This window comes from Microtus pennsylvanicus, chromosome 17, assembly GCF_037038515.1.
Source record: "Microtus pennsylvanicus isolate mMicPen1 chromosome 17, mMicPen1.hap1, whole genome shotgun sequence".
NCBI lineage: Eukaryota > Metazoa > Chordata > Mammalia > Rodentia > Cricetidae > Microtus > Microtus pennsylvanicus.
In genome coordinates this window covers 46,642,962-46,661,322 of record NC_134595.1, presented here as the reverse complement: position 1 = coordinate 46,661,322, position 18,361 = coordinate 46,642,962, and the positions used below count along the sequence as shown (strand labels likewise).

The window sequence follows — 18,361 nt, the reverse complement described above, 5'->3', positions numbered from 1 at the left end:
TTTTTCTGTGGGTCATGAACCATAGGAGTTTGTCTGCTGTGTTTCTATGAAGAGGTGTGTTAGGGTTGATGGAACTTGATCTCTTAGCTTCTGCCTGTGTGGACCTTTGCTAAAGACCTTGTACACCACTGGGACCATTCTTGGAGGCCCTTTTATTTTAGCCTTTGTAAGCTTCTGTTTACTTTGTAGAGAACACACAAATGTTTCATGCTAAAACAACAACAAAGAAACCATAAGAAGTTAGCTTCCTCCACACTTTGAAAATAGACACAAAAGTCTAAACATAGAAGGTGAGACCTGTGGATAGAGAGATGGACTTTGTGGATCATTGAAACACAATTTTCCACCCAGTCTCATAATCTACCAAAAACTGCATATTGAGTAGGTCCAGCATAGTCCACTTTTATGATGACCCTCAACATTGTGAACTCTGTCTGCTGCTTACCCCAATGGTGACTTAGAGAAAAGTGACCTTAAATTTTATCCTGTGTTACCTCAGGGACACAGTGGATTTCCTTAGCTGTTATTCACCCATCAAAGGCTCCATAATGGGCCGGGCGGTGGTGGCGCATGCCTTTAATCCCAGCACTCGGGAGGCAGAGGCAGGTGGATCTCTGGGAGTTCGAGGCCAGCCTGGTCTACAAGAGCTAGTTCCGGGACCAGCACCAAAGCCACAGAGAAACCCTGTCTCAAAAAACAAAAAACAAAAACAAAGGCTCCATAATGATGGAGCAGCATTGTATACATAGATGCCACTTATCTTCTCTCAGCCTGGGAAGAAGCTCTAGAGCTGAAAGGTTGTATTTCGTATCCCTTTACTTTGCAGAAAACATGTCTGTAAAAAGCTTACCAGTTTTTTCTTGGTGCCTCATGCATCTTCCATTGGCCTGTCTTTAACCCTGATCTTGAATACCATGCATTACACTGCATTTTTCTCCTGTAAGAGAAGATATCAGCAAAAAGAAATTATCACTTGTGTGAGCTACATTTCTGTCCTGTTTTAAGCCTTGGCAGAATTGCTTTTAAAATACTGATATAGGCACACATACCACACTTAATGTCTTTGTTGGGCTCACCCCAAAGGTATTTACAACTGTAGACTTAAGGTTGCTAAATGTAGGAGAAACTATTTCCTGTTGCATGCAAAAATTGCAGGCTGTATTTTTCCATTTAGTGACGTTTAAAAGTTTACTTGGTTTATACCTGACACGGGCTATAAAGAACATTGGATTCAAGCTAGAGTACTCATTTTGAAACCTTGACCTTACTTAAAATCTTGTGTGGGACTGTAGAGTCTCCGAAACACTTTCACTCTAGTTTCTTTATTTTCTTTAAGAAGAGGATAATATCCAAGATTCTTGACTTCCCAACAGCCCTGTGACTCAAGTAATTTTTTAAAATAACTAATCAGATATCTTCTTGTATTACCTGTTTCTTCCATCTATGGGGAAGCTGTGCTTCCAGCTTATTAACAAATAATGTACAAACTTCTATATCCTTGCTTTTCTAAAAATACTTTGTAACTGTTAGTTGAATGTTCTGTGTACCAATAAATTAATCAGGGCCACTGGGAGCTGAGTAAATTTAGGGCTGCTTTTTCTTAATCTCAATTTTGTTCTCCTGAATATCCAAGCTGTATCTGTTTCTAAGAAGAGGCACACACTGCAGAGGACGGTTCTCAGGACTTGACAATTTAAAAGTCAACACTCCACATTAAAAGTGTGGCTGGTTGCTAATTAAGAATTTTGAAATGTTAATCTTTAATTTCAGTAACATTTTAACCTCTTGGAACATTGCCTTTGGCTTCTGGTAAGACAACATGATTCTCTTCTGGAGGGAGAGCTTGGGATTAAAGACATGCACCGCCACCACCACCTGAGTTTATTTTTGTGTATTTTTTTTTTAAGTTTTAGTTTTTAAGATGATTCTAGAAGGTTATTTACTATACTTTATCACATATTATATTGATTTGGAATTTTGTGGAGTTTTAAAAGTGTCTTCTTTTTGCAGTTGGTGATATTCTGGGCACTAAATGAAGGTGTTTCTAGACAATTTGACTCGTTCAGAGATGGATTTGAATCAGTTTTCCCACTCAGTCATCTTCAGTACTTCTACCCAGAAGAAGTGAGTAGCTCACATCTAAAAGACATTCATTTCTGCCTGTGATATTGTAGCAGAATAGTTTACCTTACTGCTTCAAACCCTACCATTCTACAGCATTTTGGAGTAAGGGCTTGGAGTTTTGGGAAAGGCTAAAGAAATTTTCTGATTAAGGAAATTTGTTAAATAAGGGTGTTCTAGAGGCCTGGGGGTAGGGAGATAGGATCCTTGTGTGAAAGTACAGTATAGCAACATCATTCTGTCCAGGCCACCCTGCTGCTCAGTGTGAAAGGGACTTGACAGAGTAGCACCCTGGAAGCCATGTCCTTAGCTACTTGTCACCCAAGCATGCAGTTGTTTCTTTACTAATTCTTTCTCCTTATTTCGTCTCAAAGCTGGATCAGCTCCTGTGCGGCAGTAAAGCAGACACCTGGGATGCAAAGACATTGATGGAATGCTGTAGGCCTGATCATGGCTATACTCATGACAGGTAAGTGTGGGATCTGCCTGTTCAGTTAATAGTTAGGGATTTAGAGGGAGAGGGATCAACTCATCACAGTTTGTGGCAAGTTTTTTTCTAAAATTGAGTTTTGCTCAAGTTGTTCCATTAGGATATTAATTATGTTGACAAAATAAACTTTTAAAGTATGTTATAATGAGAGTTCATATGTAACTATATCTGAAAATAGATATCATCAATAATTATAAGTAAGACTTGGTATATTGACATAGTGTTTTAACACAAAATAATTCTGTTCTACTTTTTGTTTTAGTCGAGCTGTGAAGTTCTTGTTCGAGATTCTCAGTAGTTTTGATAATGAACAGCAGAGATTGTTTCTCCAGTTTGTGACTGGTAGCCCACGATTGCCAGTTGGAGGTGGGTAGTGTCTGTGCTTAGCCTTAATTCTGTGAGTAAAAAAACATCGTTTGTCTTTAGAGCTAGTCCATTACTTGGAGTATAGTATCTCCTAGTTATTACAATACTATTATGTTCCTAAGCTGCCAGCCTATCTGCTTAGGAGTATGAAGAAACACTGGCAAGGAAATTCAGAGACTGCTTTACTTAAATAATAATAATAATAATCGCTAATACACAGGAATGTTGCTTAGATGAAGTTCTAGACTGTTTGCAGATTTTAAATTCTTTGTTGATTCAGATAAGAATACATTCTGGAAATAAAAATTGAACGAGTCTGCTTTGTTTGGATTTTTCAGTTTTTATTTTACTATATTGGTGTTTTGCTTGTCAAGTATTTCTGAGGCCAGAAGAGAGTGTTGGATCCTCCTTGGACTCAAGTTAGAGATGTCTGTTAGCCACCCTGTATGTGTTGGCAATTGAGCCTGATTCTTCTGGAAGAGTGGCCAATTCTCTTAGTCAGTGAGCCATCGTTAGCCAGGAGAGAGGAGCACTTTGTGTGGGAGTTTAACACTAGAACAAAGCAGCGATATGTCTTGTGATAGTGGTGACTTTTTAATAAAATTAACCAAATTTCTGGAACTCTTCCTCTTAATTAGGGTTCCGGAGTTTAAATCCACCTCTGACAATTGTGCGGAAGACATTTGAATCAACAGAAAACCCAGATGACTTCTTACCCTCTGTAATGACTTGTGTGAACTATCTTAAGTTGCCGGACTACTCGAGCATTGAGATAATGCGTGACAAACTGTTGATAGCAGCAAGAGAAGGCCAACAGTCGTTCCATCTTTCCTGATCACAACAAGAAATCAGTGTCTGCCTGTTACAGCAAAAGAAAAAAAATCATGATTTCTTTTCTATGTGTCACCTGAGTCAAGGAAACATGTTTCTCCTTCTTGTTGTAGGAAAACGGCTTGCAGATTATAATTCATAATGGCCCCGTGGACTTAAATTGATCAGGCCCTAAAACGTTGTTGTGATGAGGTTTCTTTAGCAAGTTCTTGTTTAAATTATCATTTATTTGATGAGTGAAGTTTTTAACTTGCTTTGCTGTGTGAAATTTCAAAGGGATGTTTTTTCAGGCTGGAACAATAAAAATGTCGCTGTGCAGTTTAATTCTGGGCTGTGTGTATCCATCTAGCTAAGTTTGCAGTTTGTTTCTTCCAAAGACAACTTGTGTACATAAGTACAGACATTAAACTCTTGTGGATTTAACAACTCTAGTTTAGTAAATGGGTTCTGTGTGCTTTCCACCTCTCTAATTTTCTTTTCTTACTTCATTGCTGCCTCTGCAGTTCATACACATTTGTATTTTCTTTTTCCTTTTTTTAAATAATACAACATGAATAGTTAAGACATTTTCATTCGCCCTGGGCCTTGTCATACTCAGCTCTTTCAAATTAAAATACAATTTGAAATTCATTGAATTGAAATAATATTCTCAATATAATTCAGCCTTTGTAACTAGCTAGGTAGGAGGCAGGCTTTTCTTATAGCTTAGGTTATAGTTACAGCACCCCCTGGCTTTTTGCCAAGTGACACTAGGTCTGTTTACATGATATTTCCTTCACTCTGGTAAGGAGGCAAGAAAGTGCATTTATTTTTCTGTGTAGGTTAAAGGTCCACAGCTTGGACTAGCCAGCATTTATCTTATTGCCAGACCATTTTAAAATGATAGAAAGTTTTAAATGAATTACTTTTCATTCCGTGTTGGAGTTTTAAATAATTTTTTTCCTTCCCTTACTCCTGTTTTAAATTTCTGTTCTCAGTCTATATTTTCCTCTCGTCTTCTCCCAGCGTTAATTGCAGACGAACTGTTCAGCCTTTGTCTCCACACAGATCAAAGCACCTGTAAACAATGCTGTCCATTTGTTTGTGTGCTCATTTCTCAGATCTGCAATAATCCATCAGGTTAATGTTTTTACCTAAAAATAAAATAAGTTTGCTTCACTGTTTTTGTTTATAGTTCTGTGCTGTATACATGCCCACCTGTCTAAGATAAGCACTTAGGGTGACGTTACAGTGCGAGTAAGTCATCGTGTGGCCACAAGTCCAGCCGCGGTGGTTCTCTGTTTACAGCTTCTTGAACACAAAATGTGGAAAGAAAATGGGAGCTGATCCATTCCTTCCTAAGGCTCAAATGAAGACTAATAAATTTGAACTCTGCCTTCATCTCCTTCAAAATGAGATGCACCATCTTTTTCTTTCTTTCCTTCTTTCTTTCTTTCTTTCTTTCTTTCTTTCTTTCTTTCTTTCTTTCTTTCTTTCTTTCTTTCTTTCTTTCTTAAGAAAACTGAACTTTGAAGAAACTAATTGTGCTGACTGTATTGATATAGAGCCCTCTTCTTTATCCCATTGCCCCAAAGGAAGGTAGTGGCTTAGTTTACTGCTGTGGTGACTGTCATTCTACACTGACATTGCCTTATGTGGAAACATCCCCTGCTGACAGAAATCTCTTGACAGTTCGCCCAGTGTGGAGGAAATGAGGCCAGAAGCTTCTCTGCTCACAGAGACTTCTAAATGAGCAATGTTACCTGGAGAGGGGAAGGGAGTTGGGTTCTGCAGCTTCACCCTGTTGGCCAGAAGATCTGGGCCCTGTTGTCTCCAGTTCTGGTGTTCTACATACTGAGCACAAAGTTTTTTGTGTGAACATAGCATTTTGTTCCTCACTTTTTAAAGATCTGTTAAAATGTAGACATCTGTATAAAACAGTGATGTTTCATATTAAAATAATCTGTATTTGCATTTTACACCTGTGGTGCTGGCAGATTTGGCTTCGTTGATATCTTGCATCAATTGAATGCTTATGATGGTTCTGACTGGAATATTTCAGAGCCGGAAGTCACTGAAAAGCTTTCTATCATCAATTTACTCTGTTCAATACTTGGGACCTGTGGCTAATTTGGGGTCAGGAAGACTACATTTTAAAGCACTCTCAGCAGAGGCCTTAATTTTGCACACTAGGGAAATGTGCCCTTCGTTTGCTGTGCTCCAGTCATCTCTAAAGGTTTGGTTTTCTGACCCATTTTTGTTTTCCCTTTTGTAATGAGAATATTGTCTTGAACTGTCGTGCTCTGTATGATTCTTTGAGAAGTGGTGGTATATAGGTGTCAATGGTATACAGCATTGACATTGCTGTAGCTGGTATCCACAGTAAGGAGTAACCTTGTGATTCAGGGACCAGCAAGCACCATTGGCATACTTTAAACACAGCCAAGTGCACTGTCAGGTAGGATGCTAACAACCTTTTCCTTGTCCTAGAAGAGCAGACTGGGTAGAGGCCAAAGTGGCAGGTGCCGTAGCCCAGCCCAGCAAAAGCATATCCTATAGCTACCAACACTGGGAGAGCAGTAAGGGATTCTGCTCAGTCTGGCTGTAGTCAAGCTAGGCATACCTCATGAGGAAGGGGTACAGCCAATAGCTGTTCGAGAGTGACTTGGGCACCTTATGCTGAAGGCCAAAGTCCAGAATACCAGCTTCTGCCTTTAACAGGCCGGTTGTACCCACCCTCTTTCCTGCCTGGCAGGGATCCTCCTGTCTCCACTCCTCCCAGCACTGTGCAGTCATGCCTTAGTTTTGGGGTTTGTTTTGTTGTTGTTGTTTTGTTTTGTTTTATAATGTGGGTGCTGGTGACCCAAACTAGGTCCTCATGCTTATGACTCAAGCACTCGACCCACTGAACTATCTCCCTAGCCCATAACCAGCAAATTGAGTTTTTGGTGTTCTCCCTTTTTTTTTTTTCTTCCATTTTTTAACAGTAAGTATCAAGTTAAGGAAATAGGATGTTCACCATTATTCCAAGAAGCAGGCGTTAAAGACTGGTTTGGGAGGAAATGTGTAAATGTGTATTAATATGCCTAGGGTTTCCTGAGGGCTTCTGGGTGTTCCATTAACAGAAATGGCCTCCGTTTGTTTCTTTCACACTTCGGTTTTCTGACCCATTTTTGTTTTTCCCTGTTGTAATGAGAATATTGTCTTGAACTGTCGTGCTCTGTATGATTCTTTGAGAAGTGGTGGTATATAGGTGTCAATGGTATACAGCATTGACATTGCTGTAGCTGGTATCCACAGTAAGGAGTAACCTGGTGACAGGTCACTGGAAAGTCCCAGTTACCCAAACAGTAATAGCGGGCAACTCATAGCACTTAACCACGTCGGAAAATTGGCATATGCCGAGAAGTTAAAATGAACAACTAATGGCAAGAAGAAATTCCTTAATGCTTACAGACTTGTTCAGTATCAAGGAGACATTCTTCAATAATGGAAGAGGGAGTTTTATTTTTACTACAAACGGACTCACAACCAAACTGAAAAGCAACTGCTCATCTCTGTAAAGTGTTTTCTTTCTCTTTTGATCTGAAACATTTATATGAACTGCTGGAATAATGGAACTTCAGACTACAAATGTGTATGTAAAATTGCATCGATGCCCTGACTTCCTATTATATTTTTAATAAACAGCGTTATCCTTCGTGGTTAGTTTTGTTATATTATGTACATCCAGAGGGTGTTTCCTGAAAGGTGGTGTGTGGAAGGTTTTTTTGAAAGCTACTTCTGGTAAGTAACTTGGTAGGCTGCCTAGAACACCTGCTGAGAGTGGAGCAAGGTGTTCACTGTTAAGGGACTCCTATGCATAGGTGAAGCCTCTGCCTTTGGAGTTGTTGAAAAACACTTGACAATGTGCAGCGACATAGTCTTTTGATGACAGATATTCTGACTGGCTGTTCTACCCATGACGAATGTCCACATAAAGTCTACCTCTGAAACAAAAAGTGATCTGGGCTAGTAAACAGGATGTAAACACAAACTTGGGTATTGTCTTGGTATTACTGCCTAGCAGGGGAAAGCACTTTTTCCTATAAAAAAGGCTGTCAAAAGTTGAGAGGTGCTGCTAAGTAAGAGTTTGCAATGTGAAGCTATATTTCCAGCCCTGTTTGGGGGCTGGGGAGCAGCACTTCGAGGTTGAAATTGTTCTGGGAATTGGTATCTGAATGTTAAGTGACTTTGTAGATGGTTTAGTTTTAATTTTTGTTATGTATATGTGTGTGGGTTTGTGCTCATGAGTTGTAGGTACTCAATAGGCCAGAGATGTCATCTTTCCCTGGAGCTGAAGTTAATAGGTGATTGTGAACTGCATGATGTAAGTGCTAGAAACCAGACGGTTCCACTGCAAGAGCGGTGTGTGCTCTTAAATCTACCCAGCACGGACCTTTTAAGTATTAATGGCAGTTGGTAGGCTAGTATTCAATAGATAGCACAGTATCCGTTTGCAGGCCACTGTTATTTAAGAGTACCAGGTGCAGAGTAGGGTGTGTGCAGCTGTGAAGGTCTCATGCCCCTCTTTCTGGAAGCTTGTGCTGTTTCTTGCAAGAGTCTTGGCCAGATATGTGAACTTGAGGTTTATCCTTCTCCCAGCTTACGTAAGAAAGATTGAGACGTCAGTGCTGTCTGAGTGGTGCTCACTTTCCCACGTGGAACTCGGCAAGAGAACCTCCCCCCCCGCCCCATGTATATTTAATCTTCAAAACTTTACCACTGGGATTGAAGGTAACATTGATAGATGAGGTTAGATTAAAGGTGATGCCTTTTATAGCTATTCATTGCCTGGAATGATGTTGCTATAGTTTTCCTGGCCGTCATGCCTCCTTCCCTGCTTTTCTCAAAATTTTGACAAAATGCCTGGCCAAAGCAACTTAGGAAGGATTTGTTTTGGTTCACAATTGAAGGAGAGCTATGGTGGGGCAGCAGCCTGAAGCAAGTGCAAGCAGGTTTCCGTAGAAAAGAAGCTCACACATTAGGCTAAGTATGCGACTCAAGTGTGCAGAGGCTGTGATTTCTGTATAATACCGAGGAATTAATGCTCACCCCCAGCATTGCTGGGATGATTGAGGAAAGAAGATCAATTGCTCGTTGCTAATAGTGTTTTTTTAAATTATTTTTTCACATTCTTCCCAAATGTTAGGTTTCTTGCCATACACATAGCCAGGTATACTGGTGTATTTTTACAGTCCTAGTGCTAGGAAGCCTTTGGTAGGATGATTTCAAGTTTGAGGTCAAATTTTGGGTTATCTAACAAGGACCTGTGTCAAAACCAGCATTAATCTATACATGACAACACTGTAATTTTAAAGGTTATATTCTGACAAGATTTGCAAAGATTCTGTGCTCTGAAAGTTAATTGACACCAGTTAAGAGTGCTTATGGAATATGAGCAAAGAGGTCAAGACCATAATGGGGACACCCACTGAAACAACTTATCCGAGCTAAAGGGAGCTCACCAACTCCAACCTGACAGGGAAGGAACCAGTATAGGACCAAACTAGTCCCTCTGGATGTGGTTGACAGTTGAATGGCTCGGGCATACTGTAGGGTCACTGGTAGTGGCACCAGGATTTATCCCTACTGCTTGTACTGTCTTTTTGGGAACCCATTCTCTTTGGATGATACCTTGCTCAGGCTAGCTATAGTACAGAGAGCCATGGACCTTCCTCAAAGCAGTGTGCCTTACCCTCTTGGAGGAGTGGTAGGGGGTGGTGGTGAGAAAGGCTGAGGGAATGGGAGAAGGAGAGGGAGTTGGAACTGGGATTAGTATGTAAAATGAAAAAAACATAGTTGGTTTTCTTTTTAAAAAAAATTAAAAAGAGCCGGGCGGTGGTGGCACATGCCTTTAATCCCAGCACTCGGGAGGCAGAGGCAGACAGATCTCTGTGAGTTCGAGACCAGCCTGGTCTACAAGAGCTAGTTCCAGGACAGGCTCCAAAACCACAGAGAAACCATGTCTCAAAAAACCAAAAAAAAAAAAAAAAAAAAAAAATTAAGAAGAGTGCTTACTGAGTATGCACGAGGACCAGAGTTGGATTCTTGTTGGGGAATATTATTTTCAGGTGTGTGATTTTTGTTTATGCTGCATTTCTTTAACTGTGAAGCTGTGTTACTGTGCTTGTCTAAAACGCCTGAAGGTCTAATAAAGAGATGAACTGCCAATAGTGAAGCAGGAGCAAGGATAGGCAGGGCTGGCAAGCAGAGAGTATAAATAGGAGAACCGAGACCAAAAAGAATGAAAAACCGAGAGAAGAAGGAAAAGAGGACTCTAGGGGTCAGCCACCCAGCCAGCCATGGAGTAGGAGTGAAAGTGCGGTTTACAAAAAAAAGAGAAAGGTAAAAGCCCAGAGGCAAAAGGTAGTGGGGATAATGTAAGTTAGAAAAGCTGGCAAGATCCACTCTCTCCATACCTCTTCAATATAGTGCTTGAAGTTCTAGCAATAGCAATAAGACAACATAAGGGGATCAAGGGGATTCGTATTGGAAAGGAAGAAGTTAAACTTTCATTATTTGCAGATGATATGATAGTGTACATAAGCGACCCCAAAAACTCTACCAAAGAACTCCTACAGCTGATAAACACGTTTAGTAATGTGGCAGGATACAAGATCAACTCCAAAAAATCAGTTGCTCTCCTATACACAAAAGGTCAGGAAGCAGAGAGGGAAATCAGAGAAGCATCACCTTTCATGATAGCCACAAATAGCATAAAATATCTTGGGGGTAACTCTAAAGATCTATTTGACAAGAACTTTAAGGCATTGCAGAAAGAAATTGAAGAGGATACCAGAAAATGGAAGGATATCTCTTGCTCTTGGATTGGGAGGATCAACATAGTAAAAATGGCAATCATACCAAAGGCAATTTATAGATTCAATGCAATCCGCATCAAGGTCCCATCAAAATTCTTCACAGATCTTGAGAGGACAATAATCAACTTTATATGGAAAAACAAAAACCCAGGATAGCCAAAACAATCTTAAACAATAAAGGATCTTCTGGAGACATTACCATCCCTGACTTCAAACTCTATTACAGAGCTACAGTATTGAAAACAGCTTAGTATTGGCATAAAAACAGAGGTGTCGACCAATGGAATTGAATGGAAGACCAAGATTTTAACCCGCAATCCTATGAACACCTGATTTTTGATAAAGGAGGTAAAAGTACACAATGGAAGAAAGAAAGCATTTTCAACAAATGGTGCTGGCATAACTGGATGTCAACCTGTAGAAGAATGAAAATAGTCCATATCTATCACCATGCACAAAACTCAAGTCCAAATGATCAAAGACCTCAATATCAATCTGAACACACTGAACCTGATGGAAGAGGAAGTGGGAAGTACTCTACAACATATGGGCACAGGAGATCACTTCCTACGTATAACCCCAGCAGCACAGACATTAAGGGCAACATTGAATAAATGGGACCTGCTGAAACTGAGAAGCTTCTGTAAAGCAAAGGACACTGTCACTAAGACAAAAAGGCAACCTACTGACTGGGAGAAGATCTTCACCAACCCCACAACTGACAAAGGTCTGCTCTCCAAAATATATAAAGAACTCAAGAAATTAGACTTTAAAATGCTAATTAACTCAATTACAAAATGGGGCACTGAGCTGAACAGAGAATTCTCAACAGAAGAAGTTCAAATGGCCAAAAGACACTTAAGGTCATGCTCAACCTTCTTAGCAATCAGGGAAATGCAAATCAAAACAACTTTGAGATTCCATCTTACACCTGTCAGAATGGCTGGAATCAAAAACACCAATGATAGCCTTTGCTAGAGAGGTTGTGGAGTAAGGGGTACACTCATCCATTGCTGGTGGGAATGCAAACTTGCGCAACCACTCTGGAAAGCAGCGTGGTGGTTTCTCAAGAAATTCGGGATCAACCTACCCCTGGATCCAGCAATACCACTCTTGGGAATATACCCAAGAGATGCCCTATCATATGACAAAAGCATTTGTTCAACTACGTTCATAGCAGCTTTATTTGTAATAGCCAGAACCTGGAAACAACCTAGATGCCCTTCAATGGAAGAATGGATGAAGAAAGTGTGGAATATATACATATTAGATTACTACTCAGCGGTAAAAAACAATGATAACTTGAATTTTGCCTGCAAATTGATGGAAATAGAAAACACTATCCTGAGTGAGGTAAGCCAGGCCCAAAAAGATGAACATGGGATGTACTCACTCATAATTAGTTTCTAGCCACAAATAAAGGACACTGAGCCTATAATTCGTGATCCTAGAGAAGCTAAATAAGAAGGTGAATCCAAAGAAAAATATATAGTCATCCTCCTGGGTATTGGAAGTAGACAAGATTGCATGGCAAAAATTGGGAAATTGGGGGTGGAGTGGGATGGGTGTAAAGGGAAATGGGGAGAGAATAGTGAGAAGGGGAGGATGGGGGGAACTTGGGGGAATGGGATGGTTGGGATAAAGGAAGGGTGGATATGGGAGCAGGGAAGTATATATCCTAATTAAGGGATCCATCTTAGGTTTGGCAAGAGACTTGACTCTAGAGGGGCTCCCAGGGGTCCAGGGAGATGTCCCCAGTTAGTTCCTTGGGCAGCTGAGGAGAGGGAACCTGACATGGCCTGATCCTATAGCCATACTGATGGATATCTTGCATATCACCATAGAACCTTCATCTGGCGATGGATGGAGATAGAGACAGAGACCCACATGGAGCAGCGGACTGAGCTCCCAAGGTCCAAATGAGGAGCAGAAGGAGGGAGAACATGTGCAAGGAAGTCAGGACTGCGAGGGGTGCACCCACCCACTGAGACAGTGGAGCTGATCTATTGGGAGCTCACCAAGGCTGTAGGAGAGACCCAGCCAGTCACCTTGCTAGCAGGGGGCGGGGTCTCCCAAGGATATTTTTTACTTATAAAGATTGCAGGCGTGCTCCCAACTGCCCCTTCTGCTTTCCTGTTCTCCACGGGATCCTGTGGTTCTGTAAGTCTATTTCCCCATTAAAGCTGTATATATTATTACAATCTGTCTGCATTCATTTACGCCGTTACACTTGGCGCCTAACCTGGGCCCTGCGGATAACCGCCTTGAATCAGAGCCTCCTGGGTGGCGAGTTCTGGGAGCCAGCTACCCCCCCCCCCCCAGGCCTCTTCCTCCCCGCAGATTGTACCTTCTCAGCACAGCTCCTCGCCTGTTCGTTCTGCCCGACTACAGCGGCAGAAGCAACTCAGATTCTGAGTCACTGAACATCTGCAGCAACTTGATTTTTCCTGATGCTTGCTAGAAAGTCGGCAAATGGGACTCCTGACGGGTGACTTAGCCCTGGGCGGTTTGGCGATAGCTGAATTGGCCCGTAGGCCCTGCCCTGCCAGACAGTGGTACAAGCGCCTCTGTAACAGCGTGATCAGTACACAACTCCACTCTGCACACGTGACTTCTCTGCTTCCCCCCCCCCCCTCCCCGCCGGTGGCTTAGTTCGACCTTGGCTCTCCCCCGTTTCCTGGCCCTCCCCCCTGCTGTTTACAGTTAACTTTCAGTTTTGGGTTTTGAGTAGACTTTTCAGACAGGCTCAGACTCCTACCAAGTAAACTCACATGCACTTTGCCCCCACAATCATCTGCTGGCAGGAATCGGTCATTACAGGTAAAATTTTCTTTTATAAATGAAAATAAATACTGATTTGATTGAAAATGTCTGAAAACGTTACCATTCAAGACTTTAATAGCCTTTTTGGTTGTACCATGTGGGAGATTTTTCAAGAGGTGTCTGTCACCCCACATCCATGGATCTTTCTGGGATTCATAGTTTTCCTTGGTAATATATGGTTTGATAATAGAAATATAATAAAGTCTTTATGAGATGAATCCAGGATTCTTAAGGCAGAGGTTGAATGCTTAAATACAATTGAGAATGACAACAATCTTCTCAAGAATCAGTTTGAAGTTCTCCAGGAAGAGAACAGATCTTTGTTTAACATGACTCGATCAACTGAGCAAAATTTAGAAAAGGTACAGGCTGATGTTAAGGAGAAATTCATTACTATGGAAGAGGGAACAGCTGATTTGGATCATAAGCTTCAGTCCCTTTCTGTAGGAACTGAAACATTAACTGAGAGAATCAAAACTGCTGAATGTGACATTCGGATTTTTTCTAAAGCTTATGACAGATTGGCAGAAAGATTGTCAATTCAAGAAGGCATGGTTTATGCCATAAAAATTATGTCCAAAGATGAGATGTTATCTCTAATGGACAAACTTCATACTTTAGAATCCTCAATGAAGGCTTTGGAACATAATTCTGGACAGGAGATTCAGACATTGCAGAAGGCAATGGTGAATAGAATTGAAAAGATTGAGGAATTTCTAAATTCTGATGAAGAAGAGCAAAGAGTAGAAAGGCAAATTTTAACTTCATCTGTGGGTAAATCTCTCCGGGACAATTCCCACAAAGCTCTACCTACAGCTCTACCAAGTGGTTGGTTCCAGAAACCCTAGGGTCATCAAAGAAGATACATGGGAGCCTCTCCTTATGAATGATCTCAAGGAAATTAAGCAGGCTGTGATGACTTTTGGATGCACGCCTCCTTTGTTAAAGAGATGCTAAAATCTTGGGCCACAACAAACAGAGTCATGCCCTCTGACTGGCTTCAGTTAGCTTCTACGGTACTTGAGAGTGGACGGCAATTGAAATGGAAATGCTTATTCAGGCAAGAGGCTAGACTCTTAGAACAGCAGGAAATAGTGAAGGGAATTGAGATTTCCCTAGATCAAATTCTAGGTGAGGGGCTCTTTTCCGACCCTCAGGGAGAAGCTAATTTGGATGAAAACACACTCTCCATGTGATGGTCGTGAGCCTCTGTGTGTATTTTGGGAACAAAACCTGGGTCCTCTGCCAGGGTCCTCTGCCAGGGTAGCAAGTGTTCTTAATGGCTCAGCATCTCTCTAGCCCCTTCTTAAAAGTCTTGAATTTGGCAGATGAATTTGCAAACAGATATAGGTGGTGGAGAGAGAAGGAAGGGAGGAAGGGAGGGAGGGAAGGAGGGAGGGAGGAAGGGAGAAAGAGACAGAATAAATATGCCACTTCCTTGGCCTGAGGAGTCTGCTTAATATTTGAGAAGCATATTTAAATATTCAGAGACACTTCTCTGTGGCTGTGAATCACTTAAAAACAAAACCAGAGAGAAGGTATTTTGTTAAAGGGTTGGGTTACGTTTGGAGTTTCAAGTTAGCAACACTAGTGGATTGTCTAGGTCTTGTTCTTTCTGATCCCATCAGTTCTGAAGGTGTAAGTACTCTCAGGTGTAATTTGACTTTCCCTGACTTCTGTGCTCTCCAGTGGTTTCTATCATTTGTAGAAAAGCAGCTACCTCCCAGGTGGTCTAATTTAGTTATCGAATGGCTGTGGAAGTGTCTGGCCTCTCTGAAAGCTGTTCTGTGGAACTACTGGAATCTCAGCCGTCATCTGACCCGGGAGTCTTATGTTACAGATGAAAAGAGATGTCAATGAAAGTTCAAGGACCTGTGCAGGCTTGCGCAAGTGGCAGAGCCATGACCAGAATGCAAATGTAGCCTAGGTTCTATTCACAGTACCTAGATATCTAGGAGACTGAGGCACCAACCCTCCTCTTTTCCCATTCATCACTATCGGTCCTCAGCCAGGATCCTCCTCTTCATCCCCAATCCCCCCTGTTCTTTAATCTTTAAAGCTCTTATAAAATTTAAGATTTATTTTTATTATTTTAAATTACGTGTATGTGTGTGTGCAGGTATGTCCTTCTGAGTGTGGGTGCCCACTGAGGCCAGAGATATTGGATCCCCCAGAGCTGGTATTAGAGGCAGTTGTAGCTGCCTGATGTGGGTGCTGGGAATTGAACCTGGGTCCTCTGCAAGAGTAGCCAGTGCTCTTAACCACTGAGCCATCTCTATATCCCCTCATTTTCTTTCATGTCCTTGAATATGCTATCCACTGCTCTGTCGGTATTGGTTTTGATATGAAGTCAGTTGTCACGTTAGTAAGCTCTTTATAAATCTAAAGAAATTTTTTAAAATGAAAGGTTAATTTGATTCATAGTTTTTGAAGTTCCTGCCTATGACTGGGTAGACCCATTGTGCTGGGCTACACAGCATACTCAATGACAATGTGTGTGGCTGAGCAAACTGCTTCCACCATGAGTCAGAATTTTATAAAAAAAAAAGTAGACTGAACCAGACCCTACATATCCCTTTGGGGCATGACCCCCAATGACCCAAAAATCTCCCACTAGGTGCCATCTTTTGAAGGTTCTATCACCTCCCACTAGTGCTGCCTTGAAAGCAAAGTCTTGAACACATTTGAGGAACATTCCTTCAAACGTCTCATCTCGTCCCTTCTCCCCTTCCTCCTATGTGACTCACATTATACATATATTGAACTCTTACAATGTCTCAAGGTCTCTGAGGTGCTATTAATTTTTTCCTTTTTCTATTTCTCTTAACTGATCTATCTTCAAGTTCAGTAATTCTTTATTCTGCTTGTTCAAATATGCTGCTGCTTCTCCACCTCCACTGAGGTTTTTTATTTCAGTTATTGAACTTTTTGACCCTAGAAATTCTGTTTCTCTTTCCTTCATAATTTTCATTCTTTTATTGCTATTCCCTATTTGATGAGACTTTTTTTCTTAGAATTTTCTTTAATTTATGACATCTTTTCTTTTGGGTATTTGAATGTACCCTTCATAACTTTAAAAATCTTTGAGCATAATTTTCAAACTTTGAATGCTTCTCTACCCACCATCTCTCCTGCTTATTTTTACAACTTTTTAAAATTGGGTAATGCTGAGAATATAATGCAGCACTTCTGGAAATCAGATTTCTTTCCCTTTGTGGTATTGGCTGCTGTTAGTGGTGGTTATGGTTTAGTGACTTTTCTAGACCAGTTCTGTAAAGTATGCATCCTTCCTCTGTTAGCTTGACAAAGCTAAGAGTTAGAGAAAGGTTTCTTTAAATGCTCAGCCTTCCCTAAGGGATCCTGTGTGTGCATGTGTGTGTGGTGTGGTGTTGGCGTGGTGCCGGTGTGTGTGTGTGTGTGTGTGTGTACACGGAAGCACTCTGTCAATGAAGCATATTTTCAGTATTTGGAGGTAGTGTAAAACTCTGGCTTATGCAGAAACTCAAAGTCAAAGGTAAGAGATCATTGCCTTTTGATACTTTCTAGGCAGCACACGGCTCCAGAAAATGTATATTGCTGTCTAGATTGCCAGGTGTGTCCAAACTCTTAGACATCTCAGTGTTTATTGAGTTTTGTTTTACTTAAATGTTTAAATTAAAATTTAATTTGTAAAAACTGAGATCAATTTCATTTTCTTAAATAAGCTTCCCTCTGGTGGGTGGATAACTTCAGTTGATTCTCAGAAAATTTTAAAGATCTATTTACTTATGGGAATGGAGAGATGACTCAGGGGTTAAGAGCACTGACTGCTCTTACAGAGGACCCAGCACCCACATGGCAGCTCACAACTGTCTGTAACTCCAAGATCTGACACTCTCATATAGACGTACATGTAGGCAAAACACCAATGCACATAAAAAAATAAAAGAAATAATTATATAAAAAAGATATTTAGCCGGGCGGTGGTGGCACATGCCTTTAATCCCAGCACTCGGGAGGCAGAGGCAGGCGGATCTCTGTGAGTTTGAGACCAGCCTGGTCTACAAGAGCTAGTTCCAGGACAGGCTCCAAAACCACAGAGAAACCCTGTCTTGAAAAACAAAAAAACAAAACAAAACAAAAAGATATTTATTTTTGGTTCTCTGTGTAGCCCTGATTGTCCTGGAACTTGCTCTGTAGATCAGGTTGGCCTCACACTCAGAGCTACCTACCTCTGCTTCTTAAGTGCTAGTAAAGCTTTATTTTTCAATTAACTGTATGCATGTATGTCTCTGGTTTTGTGCACATGAGGCCAGAGAGGATGTTCAGATCTCTTGGAGCTGGAGTTTCTCACATTACAGGTTCTAAGAAACTACTGAGCTATCTAATTCTTGATTCTCAGTTATTTTTGATAAGTGTTGCTAGTATTATTATTTTTAAGAAGATTAGATCACAGAGGTTCGTTCTTACTGCACATCAAAATTGCTTCCATGACAATTATTCAATAAGAGAGGTGAAGGGGTGAGAATAGGCTGGGTGTGGGGTGAGTTTAACATACAGATCAAGGCAATTGTGATAGGTTTGTTCTCTTTACACCGTGTGCGTTCTGGGGATCACACTCAGGTCATCAGGCTTGGTGGATATTGCCCTGGGAACTAAAGTTCAGGAGACCCAGGAGAAATGTATGGCTAATTGCTCCCCTTTGGTCAGAAAGACCATTATTTAGGTGTGGTTTCATCATGACATCTTCATACATGTGCAGCATTATAGTGTGTTCTCATTCCTCCCCCTCCCCCTGCTCTCCTTTGCCCCCTCTTCCCCTCTGTTGCCCCTTCCGTTCCCCCTCCTGATTTTCAGTATCTGCATCCTAGTACCTTCTCCAATTCCCATCTCTATTAATTCCTTCTTT

At 41.1% G+C, this 18,361-nt stretch overlaps 1 protein-coding gene across 20 annotated transcripts in view; it reads left to right on the top strand.

Annotated features, from left to right (window-relative positions):
• The window catches only part of Trip12 (thyroid hormone receptor interactor 12), a 115,880-nt gene extending 108,392 nt beyond the window's left edge, over positions 1-7,488 (top strand). For all 20 annotated transcript variants that reach the window (XM_075952061.1, XM_075952074.1, XM_075952071.1 and 17 more), the window contains 4 exons: positions 2,011-2,124; positions 2,496-2,590; positions 2,874-2,977; positions 3,616-7,488. In XM_075952061.1, the coding sequence (XP_075808176.1) occupies positions 2,011-2,124; positions 2,496-2,590; positions 2,874-2,977; positions 3,616-3,812 (510 nt within the window). In that variant the 3' untranslated portion in view covers positions 3,813-7,488. The remainder of the gene's footprint in view (positions 1-2,010; positions 2,125-2,495; positions 2,591-2,873; positions 2,978-3,615) is intronic.
• The last annotated feature ends 10,873 nt before the right edge of the window (positions 7,489-18,361 follow it).